This window comes from Heterostelium album (genome assembly GCF_000004825.1).
Source record: "Heterostelium album PN500 unplaced genomic scaffold PPL_scaffold14, whole genome shotgun sequence".
NCBI classification, from domain to species: Eukaryota; Evosea; class Eumycetozoa; order Acytosteliales; family Acytosteliaceae; genus Heterostelium; species Heterostelium album.
The window spans coordinates 1,043,477-1,054,919 of record NW_008805076.1 but is presented as its reverse complement, the minus strand read 5'-3'; the positions used below and the strand labels follow the sequence as shown (position 1 = coordinate 1,054,919).

At 26.6% G+C, this 11,443-nt stretch overlaps 6 protein-coding genes and 1 non-coding gene across 7 annotated transcripts; 3 read left to right on the top strand and 4 right to left on the bottom strand.

Moving 5' to 3' along the window:
• Positions 1-30: 30 nt before the first annotated feature.
• PPL_10735 (reverse transcriptase family protein) lies at positions 31-3,358 on the bottom strand (the record flags this gene model as incomplete). The annotated part of the gene is made up of 5 exons (XM_020581500.1): positions 31-1,118; positions 1,428-1,529; positions 1,830-1,906; positions 2,114-2,176; positions 2,570-3,358. Coding segments are annotated over 5 exons (2,119 nt in total), but the record flags the coding sequence as incomplete, so codon positions are not given.
• A 971-nt stretch (positions 3,359-4,329) lies between these two features.
• Positions 4,330-5,175, top strand: PPL_10734 (uncharacterized protein; the record flags this gene model as incomplete). The annotated part of the gene is made up of 3 exons (XM_020581499.1): positions 4,330-4,348; positions 4,481-4,760; positions 5,055-5,175. 3 exons carry the CDS (start codon positions 4,330-4,332, stop codon positions 5,173-5,175), a joined length of 420 nt encoding a protein of 139 aa, XP_020428286.1.
• A 1,331-nt stretch (positions 5,176-6,506) lies between these two features.
• On the bottom strand, positions 6,507-6,650 carry PPL_10733 (uncharacterized protein; the record flags this gene model as incomplete). The annotated part of the gene is made up of 1 exon (XM_020581498.1): positions 6,507-6,650. The coding sequence occupies one exon, from the start codon at positions 6,648-6,650 to the stop codon at positions 6,507-6,509; it is 144 nt and encodes a 47-aa protein (XP_020428285.1).
• Positions 6,651-7,731: 1,081 nt separating this feature from the next.
• PPL_10732 (uncharacterized protein) lies at positions 7,732-9,328 on the bottom strand (the record flags this gene model as incomplete). The annotated part of the gene is made up of 4 exons (XM_020581497.1): positions 7,732-7,840; positions 8,065-8,163; positions 8,705-8,753; positions 9,226-9,328. 4 exons carry the CDS (start codon positions 9,326-9,328, stop codon positions 7,732-7,734), a joined length of 360 nt encoding a protein of 119 aa, XP_020428284.1.
• Positions 9,329-9,439: 111 nt separating this feature from the next.
• Positions 9,440-10,497, top strand: PPL_10730 (uncharacterized protein; the record flags this gene model as incomplete). Its single annotated transcript, XM_020581496.1, has 3 exons — positions 9,440-9,491; positions 9,641-9,811; positions 10,442-10,497. 3 exons carry the CDS (start codon positions 9,440-9,442, stop codon positions 10,495-10,497), a joined length of 279 nt encoding a protein of 92 aa, XP_020428283.1.
• On the bottom strand, positions 9,515-9,595 carry PPL_10731. Its single transcript has one exon. It is a non-coding gene; the product is annotated as a tRNA-Leu (tRNA).
• A 598-nt stretch (positions 10,498-11,095) lies between the features above and the next one.
• PPL_10729 (uncharacterized protein) lies at positions 11,096-11,367 on the top strand (the record flags this gene model as incomplete). The annotated part of the gene is made up of 2 exons (XM_020581495.1): positions 11,096-11,108; positions 11,180-11,367. 2 exons carry the CDS (start codon positions 11,096-11,098, stop codon positions 11,365-11,367), a joined length of 201 nt encoding a protein of 66 aa, XP_020428282.1.
• Between the last annotated feature and the right edge of the window lie 76 nt (positions 11,368-11,443).

The window sequence follows — 11,443 nt, the reverse complement described above, 5'->3', positions numbered from 1 at the left end:
CAATCGCAGTGAGTAAACTGTTAATATTGGCTACAGGGTTGAGGTTGTCGATTTTCTTGTTGAAATCGTTGATTTGTTTGGATGCATGTTTGGCGAGGATTTGTCTTGAAACCCATCCAACAGTATTACTTATTTTAACTAAATAATCAGTGTTACTAGTTAATCTTCTTTTAGATACTATTTTAAATGATCTTTTCTGAATCATTTCGAATAATTCTGGCGATATTGCAAATTTCATAATACTATTTATTAAAAGGTTAGATTCCTCTGTTACTTTGTTGTGAGGGTAATCTATTACTGATTCCTTTTCTTCTAAAGTTCTTAAAAGATTTATAAATGTATTTGGGCTAGATTTATTATTATTTAAAATTTCTCTAACTTTATGATATGTATTTTTTTCAGGATTTAAGATTCTCGATAACTGTAAATCTGAAAAATGTCCTTTAGGTTCTAATGACGAATCAATACTTGATATATCAGTCATCAAATCATTTAAATCTTCAAGATCAGAGATATCATCTTCGTCTTGATTAATTTCATCTTGATGATTAACTACGTCGTCTTGATCCATAGTTTCATCTGTGATTTCGTCTTCATTACTGATATCAGACATTTTTACATCGGATATTAATTCATCATTATTTAGAAAAGAATCTAATTTTTCTACTGGAATGTATTCTCTCTCGTTCACGTCATCCTTTGGAGCGTGTTTAAAGTATTTTACGTGCAACGTTTTAGACGTTGTTCTAATTCTTGAAACTCCAGAGATATAATCTCTTATAGTTATATTTAAATTTTGTTTGTCAATATCGATGATCTCATAGGGACCAGCGTATACTGCTTCTAATTTGTTCCACTTCTTGGAAGGTCTCTTTTCCTTTACATACACTTTATCACCGATCTTAAAATCATTATACTTTTTATTTTTATTATAATTAGACAACATCTTGTTTCTAATCTTAATTAAGTTATTTCTAACATTTATAATGATTGTAGAGGTATAATTTAATAATGATTCAATCTCATTATCGTTCACTGTATCACTTGGTTCTCTATTTAAAGGAATTGCCAAGTCAGCGACAGTAGATGGATTTCTACCATAAGCAATTAAGAATGCACTACGATTGTTTCGTAGTTGTCATGGGCACCACACAAATCAGTGTGTGAAAAAAGTTTTTCACTTTTGAAACGTGCATTTTGATCATAGTAAAAATTTAAGGTGTGCTAGTGTGGTTATCATTTTTTTACAATTTGTCGAGATTTTTACCACATTAATTTTAAAAATTTATTTTGATGACTCGAACCAAAAAAAAAAAAAAAAATGATCATTTCAAACAATAGTTATTTAATTTGAGATAGTCAATTAATAATAATATTTAAGATTTAATTTAAGATAGTCAATTAATAGTTATTTATTATCGATTTGCAGATTTGATAGCAATATCAAACAATAGTTATTTAATTTGAGATAGTCAACAGTAACAATAACAATAACAGTAACATTAACAATAACAATAACAATAACTTCACTTATAGCAATAACAATATTAATTATAATAATAATAATAATAACAATAATAACAATAATCTATAACAATAGTTTTTTTAATTTAAATAATCCATTTATTAGTTATTTGGAGAGTCAAGATATGGAGATCGAATATCTTTCTCAGCAGATATTGCTACTAAACCAACAAACACTACAAATGCGACCAACGAACCAACAACAACAATATCAACATCAACAGCAGCAACAACTCAAATTACAGCAACTACAACCACAGAACAACAACGATCGTTCGAACTTCTGAAATACAACAAAGACAAACAACACAAAGAGAGAGAAGAATAATCGATCATCTGATGTTCGCCCATCGTTATTCCAAAATGGACAAAAAAGTCTTTGCTAAATCAAATAGTATGTCATTCCAGTGTATATTTAATTGATGTTTAGAATGTGAACTAACAAAAAAAAAAAATAGATGGTGTCGATATAGCACTTGGTGGGAAGCTACAATAACAAACATTGTATAGTATAATCAATAATTCATTTGAAAACAGTATCAAATTCAAACAAGGTGGTGAAAAGATACAAAAGACAAATGAAACTGACATTGTAGAGATCGATGATGCATTGACGATCTTTTGCAATAGTAGATTCAACTATGAGACATGTCTATGAATGCAATATTGGTATGTTTACATTTAAAAGCTTTATCTTCTGAATAAATACTAATATAGTAATTATGATTAACAAAAAAATAAATATTCTCATTTATAATATAGATTATCTATAAAATCGTTGCAAGTGTTCTTTTTAAAGTTATTTAACATTTTTTTTTCTCATTAAAAAATAAATTGTCGTAACAACTACGAATTTAATGTGTAAAAAAGGGCATAACGAATCCCATTCGTAGTATGCTTTTTCATACAAATTTTTTTTTTTTTGCATTTATTGAGTTGAATACTATGTAAAAACTTCGTAACAACTACGAAAAAATTGTAGTGTATTCTCGGGTTTTTTCCAATTTAAAATTGATTCTATTTTATTGTGAAGTGGTTTTATTACTCCACGACCAACTACATGACCTAAGAATTCAATTTCTCGTCTAGCAAATTTACATTTCGATAATTTGACTTTAAAGTCATGTTTTTGTAAAATTTTAAAAATTTCGATCAAATCATTGATATGATCGTCTAAACTATCTGAATTAGTCATGATTAATATATCATCTAGATATACACATATTTTCATATTTAAAATTTCCAACTGGAATATGTGATCCATTAATCGTTGAAAATTAGCACCTGCTCCGGCTAACCCGAACGGTGTTACTGTATATTCAAATGTACCAAATGTAGTTTTAAAAGCAGTTTTGTATTGTTCGCCTTCATTGATACGAATTTGATGGTATCCGTCTAACAGATCCAACTTTGATAGCCAGTAAGCTAATCTTGTATTATTTAATAATTCATTAATCCTTGGAAGAGGATAATCATCACGAACAGTAATTTTATTTAGCTCTCTGTAGTCGACACAAAGTCTCCATCCACCGTCTGGTTTAGAGACGAATAAGATAGGACTACCAAATGGGGATCTAGATCTCTTGATCCACCCTTTATTCAATCTATCATTAATTTGTTTTTTTAATTCTTCTAAGTGTGCTATTGGTACAGGATATAACTTTGATTTGGGAATCTCTTCCGTTTTTAATTTAATTGTCATATCAAACTGTTTACCTCTTGAAGGTGGTAAACCATCAAACGGTATAAACACGTTTGGGAATAACCGTTTCAAAGTTTCTACAACTTTTGTTTCGTTTTCGATGTCGATATTATCTGTAACAGATTCATTCATTTTTTTATCATTATCTGTATCTACATCTTTTGAAATATCATCATAGATTTCATTTATATTCACCCAAGCATAATGGGGCGTGAAATCAGTATTATTTTTATTTTTAACCCTATTATCTTTATTTACGTCATCAATAATTTTTTTAATCTCAGACAGAAAAATTTTGTTTTTTTAATAATCGATCTAATTCGTTAAACTGATCACGATTTTTCACATTTATTTTATTAATTTTATTTTTCAAAAAATTAATATTTTTATCTTGAACTTTACGTTCGTTCTTTAATTCATTTAATTTAATTTTTATTAGATTTTTGTTTAAACTATTTTTGTTAAGATTAATTAGTTTGTGTATATCATTATTAACTTTTACTGATATTATTGATTCAATCTGTTTGGCTTTGATTCATATAGTGATTGACAGTACTCCTGATTGTTATTATTATTGTTATTTATGTCCATAGTAGTTAATAATAATATATGATTAATTAAATAAAGTATTTAGTTTTGTTTATAGATTTAGTTTTATTTATTAATTTAATGTTAGATCTTCTGTCTATCTTTCTTGTCTTTCTGTATCTCTATCTGGGATATTTATATCTGTTGTTTGTTGGTATTTTACATTATTATTCCGAATTGTAGTATAGTTGATTCGTTGAATATAATAAAATCATCTGGATGATTTGTATGCTGGATTATATGTTGAATATAATTATCTGAATTGTAATATTAATTATTGGGTTAATTGTATATTGATATGTTGGTAGTTCACTGCGATTGTTTCGTAGTTGTCATGGGCACCACACAAATCAGTGTGTGAAAAAAGTTTTTCACTTTTGAAACGTGCATTTTGATCATAGTAAAAATTTAAGGTGTGCTAGTGTGGTTATCATTTTTTTACAATTTGTCGAGATTTTTACCACATTAATTTTAAAAATTTATTTTGATGACTCGAACCAAAAAAAAAAAAAAAAATGATCATTTCAAACAATAGTTATTTAATTTGAGATAGTCAATTAATAATAATATTTAAGATTTAATTTAAGATAGTCAATTAATAGTTATTTATTATCGATTTGCAGATTTGATAGCAATATCAAACAATAGTTATTTAATTTGAGATAGTCAACAGTAACATTAACAATAACAATAACAATAACTTCACTTATAGCAATAACAATATTAATTATAATAATAATAATAATAACAATAATAACAATAATTACTATAACAATAGTTTTTTTAATTTAAATCATCCATTTATTAGTTATTTGGAGAGTCAAGATATGGAGATCGAATATCTTTCTCAGCAGATATTGCTACTAAACCAACAAACACTACAAATGCGACCAACGAACCAACAACAACAATATCAACATCAACAGCAGCAACAACTCAAATTACAGCAACTACAACCACAGAACAACAACGATCGTTCGAACTTCTGAAATACAACAAAGACAAACAACACAAAGAGAGAGAAGAATAATCGATCATCTGATGTTCGCCCATCGTTATTCCAAAATGGACAAAAAAGTCTTTGCTAAATCAAATAGTATGTCATTCCAGTGTATATTTAATTGATGTTTAGAATGTGAACTAACAAAAAAAAAAAAATAGATGGTGTCGATATAGCACTTGGTGGGAAGCTACAATAACAAACATTGTATAGTATAATCAATAATTCATTTGAAAACAGTATCAAATTCAAACAAGGTGGTGAAAAGATACAAAAGACAAATGAAACTGACATTGTAGAGATCGATGATGCATTGACGATCTTTTGCAATAGTAGATTCAACTACGAGACATGTCTATGAATGCAATATTGGTATGTTTACATTTAAAAGCTTTATCTTCTGAATAAATACTAATATAGTAATTATGATTAACAAAAAAATAAATATTCTCATTTATAATATAGATTATCTATAAAATCGTTGCAAGTGTTCTTTTTAAAGTTATTTTTTCTCATTAAAAAATAAATTGTCGTAACAACTACGAATTTAATGTGTAAAAAAGGGCATAACGAATCCCATTCGTAGTATGCTTTTTCATACAAATTTTTTTTTTTTTGCATTTATTGAGTTGAATACTATGTAAAAACTTCGTAACAACTACGAAAAAATTGTAGTGGAATAGACAATATTGTGTTAATTATCTATATTATCTAATATTATTGGATAACAACTCCGGTGTCATTTCATATCACCACTATTAACATTATTTAAGAGCTCTATTGAGTTTAGAATGAATGGCATCTAGTATATATGAATACCCAATTTAAAAAAACTTTCAGGTCCTGACTGGTTTGTTTATATATCAAATTTAGTTAAGAATGCATTTTAAGTAAAAAATTAATATTATGAGTTTTAGTTTATTGATGACAAGTGAGATGTCTTGTGCAGTTGTGGAATATTCTAAAATTAGTTAAACAATATTTTTTATTCGACGATCTATATCATACTCTAAAATTTCTAAAAAATCTGGGAATCTAGAGCTTAAGATAGATTGTCTAAGTATCCAGTTCCATATTAAATTAAATCGAGTAAAGATTGAATTTGAATCTACCACTTTCAACTTAATGACTGAATTTTAGTTGTTTTATTTTACAAAAACAATGATATTGGTTTTTAGAAAAGTAATTTAACAGATGAAACTAAAATAAAACAAGGAGAGTATAGTATGAAGAAAGGTTATTCTTTAAAGGATTTGCAAATCGATTCTATCTGTTAAAAACCTTTACATTTTGAATATGAAGAAGAGTCTAAATAGTTTTTTTTTTTGTATTATTTCTCAAAGAAATTCCTTAATCGTTTATTATTCTTCTAATAATGTTATTGATTTATAATTTTAAAAATGAATTGATATCCTTTTTTTTTCAATGATATAATTGTTTTTAAACAAAATTTTAAATTTTTTTAAATAAAATTGTAATCTTTTAAATTTATACTCTTTTTATACAAATAGTATTTGTGTTCTTTGCTGAGATTTTTTTTGCTTTAGTTTTTCGTCTTGTAAACTTTTGAAAGTTAGAATTGTATTTTAAACCAATAACTTCTTGTGCCATTGTTGAAATTAAACAGTTCATCTTGAATCCTTCAATTGATAGCTCTGTTTATTCGGATAATTCCAATAAACATTGTATATCTTAATAGAACCACCAACCAACCAATGGAATCAATGGGAGTTCCTTGAAAAGATCAAAATTGATCAATTCAATCGTTGTAATATTTAAATTATTAAAGTTGGATTTTTGATTGTTTTCACTAACAGTAGACGAAACTTGTTCCATTTTTATTACAATATTTTGATCTAGCATTATAGTCAATATCAAATTTGAAGAATTCCATGAAAAATTGTCAAAGAATGTTGAATTGTATTTGATCAAATGATACTTCAGTCATTCAAAGTAGATATTGTGTTGTTTGGATTCGATGTAAAAAATATTAAACTTCCGTCTTTTGTTGAGAATAATTTTGCATCTGGAAATAAATAGTTTTTGAATCCCTTTCTTATTTCCATGAATCTATTATTTTTGTCTTTTTGATAATAGAGTCACCAGGAATATCTGTCGCAATAAAGAATGGAACTTTATGAATGATAAAAGATCTATCAATTTTTTTACCTTTCTAATTTGAGAAATAAAACTGATATATTCACAGGGTTTGTTGTATAGTGATTGAAATTCCAATCATAGAATTCTGATAAATTCAGAATTGATTCTAAAAGTTATTATTTTTTATTCCAGTTTTAATTATCTTTTTTAAGAGTAATAATTGAATCTTCTGAATTTACTTTACAAATTGGTAGGAACTAAGTGATATAAAAATAAATTGAAGGTTGATTTGAAACTCTGAAATAGAAAGTTTTTATTGAAAAAAACTATTTTATTTCATTTATAAAATAGTATTCAATTGTGATCTTGTAAGTTCCGGTTCTACAACACTAAATTCAAAGATTCCACTTTCATTACTTGTGCTTCTAAAATCAAAGTTATTATTTCCAATACAGTAATTTCAGGTTTACCAAGAATGGTTCACTTTGATAATATTGATTAATATATTTTTATGAAAAATACAATAGAAGAATCTGAAATTAACCTCCACCAGTTGATCATATTATTTGTTGGAATCCCAGTACGAGATTGAGAGTAGATAAGATTACGAAAGTTATAAAATTAATTTCATTCCTTTTGGATCTAATTTTTTTTTTTAAAAAAAGATTTGTTGACTCATGATCAGTCAACAAATTGCAGGTATTGATATTAACCTGCTAGTTAGAGTTTTATATTATATATACATTCTACAGGCCGTGAGAAATAGCCAATAAAATATTATTATTATTATTATTATTATTATTGTTTTTAGTTATTATTAATTAATAAGTTGAGTAGTATTAGGATAGAATAGATCTAACAGTAGTTGCGTGTTGATGAACAACAGTATAAAGTAGTGGCATGTAGTTGCCAATACTCCTAAAGTGCTAAAATATTTATGTGCATTTAAAAAAATGTACTATTAATAAATTAATTAAAAATTGAAAAAAATATTAAATCAATGTTACATATGATTCTAAATATAAAACATATTTTTTTTTAATTTTTTTTAAATGCAAATAAATATTTTAGCACTTTAGGAGTATTGGTAGTAGGAAGGATTTAGATTCCAATCAGATTTAAATTTAAGCGTTAATGCAGAGCAATTGACTCCATATTGCCTGGATCCATCCTCAACTTCATGTTGGTACACCAATACATCTCGTTGAACTTATCATGAACATGATCTCTGGCTCTACCGCTCAAACTTCTTTTGAAAAGTAGTAATACCTGAGGTATTATACCTTAGGATAGTACTCTTTATCAATACTCAGAAAGATTCAATTAACTTTATCATAATTTTTAAAGTATTCTATATTTAAAATCATATAAAGATAAATGTTATTATCTATATATATTAAAGATCAAATAATGTTAAAACTTAAATCTTTACAATATTTATTAACTTTTTTTAAAGTATTTAATTATACTTATTCTTTGAATATTATTCGTATTTGAAAATACAAATGGATATTCAAAATAAACATTTTATTTCTTTTTTTGGACAATATATTAGATTAATGTATTTTCCAATTTTATTCCTATTTTGGATAGATGCTGTGGCACAATTAAATATACACCATTATCTAGATATATTTATCCAGATATTCATCCAGATATAGATAAATTGAGAACTGAAATAGAATAGAAAAAATATGAAATCAGATTCTGAAAATCACAAAAATAAGTAAAATTGATCTACTACTAAAAAATATATATCATTAAAATTTGTAAGAAACACAGTAAATTACTTCCAAAGCCAAAAAGTGTGGTGAATTGGATTTAAAAAAAATTCTAATCCTTGTTAATTAATAAATTCTAATCTTGTTAATTAAAATTTTTAATTTCCCAGATTAGAAAGAATGAGTTGCAAACAATAGATTTATAATATTCTATATTAATTTTCAACACGCTGAATACTCTACTACTATAAGGAGCGATTTATTAATCTTAAACTTAATTAGGTTTTAATATGTTAAATTAATTTCAATCCAAAAGTCATTTGTTGTCTCACTGAGATCATGTATTAAAGTTAAAGAATAAAGAATGAATTATAATATTTATATATCTTTTGTATTTTACAACATTTAAGTTTAAAAATGAGTATATAATAAGTTATAATATTTATCTTTATTTAAAGCTGAAATAAAGTAAAATTGGAATAACTTTTTAAGTATTGCTCTTTATCAAAAGGTTGATTGAGAGATATGTAGAAAGGTCTTGATTCGATATTAATAATGAGATATAACTTTATTATTATCTTTAAACATACCTTGATTCGATATTAATAAATGAGATATCGAAACAAGGAGTTCTCTCGGGTATTTATACTCTTGGTTTACCATCGGTTGGACGGGATTGGTTGATGACTTCATCCTGGTAAACAATTCTAGAACTTCTCTGGTTGGTGATTCATCGATGGAACGTTAATAAAAGTCTTCTGGAATTTCTATGGAATTTCTAAAAGAGTGTTCACTGAAATATTCATGACTATTATTCACGATGGTTCTAAACTCTTCAACAGTCTGTACGCATGCGGTAAATAGTGTTTTAAAATGTTCTGCAAGCTGGGAGATTCGAACTCCCGAACCTTGCGGACTAGAACTTGAGTCTAGCGGATTTAACCACTTTCCTAAGCTTGCTTTTCATGTGTGAATCTATTTTTTTAAAATTTTTAATCACAAAAGGACAGGAAATCCTCATCAACAAAGGATTCTCCCTCCCGGATACCTTCACCACCATAGCCAAGATCAAAGACCAAAAAGGGCGAGACACTCTCACCTTCTGTATGCACTGCTTACCATTCGTATTCACAGGTCTCCCACCGATCAAGATCACCGAGCACCACCTCTTCAAATGCAAAATAATTAACACCTACAAACCTACCATAAAACGAATCATACACAAATATACAGGGGAAACCCTCGACTGGGAGCTGGACATCCTCAAGATGACAAACAATAACGAGCTACACCAAAACGTTATTGCTATCGTACTACACCAGGTCTGGATTCTCCACTGCAAACTCGCACACAACTCCCCCAGCACACCGACCACCTTCTATCACACAACAACTAACAACATTAACAGACTAGCTAAACTAGAATACCACAAACTAATCAGAAAATCAAAACAAGACTTCGGTCGAAACTACTCAAACATTCAAGCATATCAATCAAAATGGCTGAAGAAGCTAGACGATTTCAAACTCATCTGGAGCCACCAAACCTGGAACTTCCCAACGCCATCCCACCTCATTAGCAAATAAACAAATAAAAATAAAATCCATTTGAGTATTCTTCAAGATATGAGAATACTTTAAAAAAAAAAAAAAAAAAATTTTAATCTATTTCTATGACATTATGGTGGAGACCTAAAATTGTATGTAATTTTTTATATTGACACTTTTTTTATCATTTAAAATTCAATAGAATTCGATATCAAATTTCATTTTTTGTCTTTTAATCACTTATTTTTATTTATTTGAGTAAATAGTTTTGTTATTCAAGACATAGAAGCTTTAAGAATCGTTAAAACAAATTAGAAATTGAATTGTTAATCTTTGTATAATTTTATTTTATTTTCTTTACAATTCTACTTCGAACTATTTTATTCCTATTTGAAACATAATTTAATTTCCAACATTTTGTATATTTTTTTTGAAGAATTTTCCAAAGATTCTTTGTTTTGAAAGTTGTTTATTGTTAATGGAATAGTTAAAGAGAAGGTTTTTCATATTTTTGGATTTTAGTTCCATACAAGTCGTTGGGTCATAGATATTCGGAATTATCATTTTATATTTTTAGTAAATTGAAAGAAAAATAAAACAATATTTTATGAAACTAATATAAATAAAAATAAATAATTTTTTCCAAAATTTTCCAAAAATTACATATTTATTATTCTTTTTATTTCCTATTAAAAATAGGAATAATAAAATTCACCTATCAAAGTTTTCTATGTCATAGAACTTAATAGTATCTATATATTCAGTTGCCACATGCCAAAAAAAATAAAATCCGGGGTATGAAAATCTGATAAAGTTTATTATTCGCAGTATGTAAATGATAATTTTTTACTCGAGGTATAATCGGAGATTATAAATACTGCTTTAGGAAATGATTTATTTATATTATAAAAAAATGACTCTAATTTGTAAGATATTTCTAAAAAAACAAAATTATTTTACAAATAATTTATTAACATTATTTTTTTTTTTAATTTAGCATCAATTTCAAAACTTGGATCTTTCAAAGGTCAATCTTCAAATAATCACCAATTATTTTCAAATCAAATTGGTAGCACTTTAAACCAATCTAATAATGATGTTGAACTACTTAGATTGAAGGGCTTAATTAGATTAAATCTTGGATCTACTTTAAACTCCAATATTTATTTAAATCTAGATCTCTAGATAGTTTCCAATTACTTTTGTTAATATAATAAGGCAAGGTTCTTGATTGGCACAATACAAACTACTTTAAAAAAAA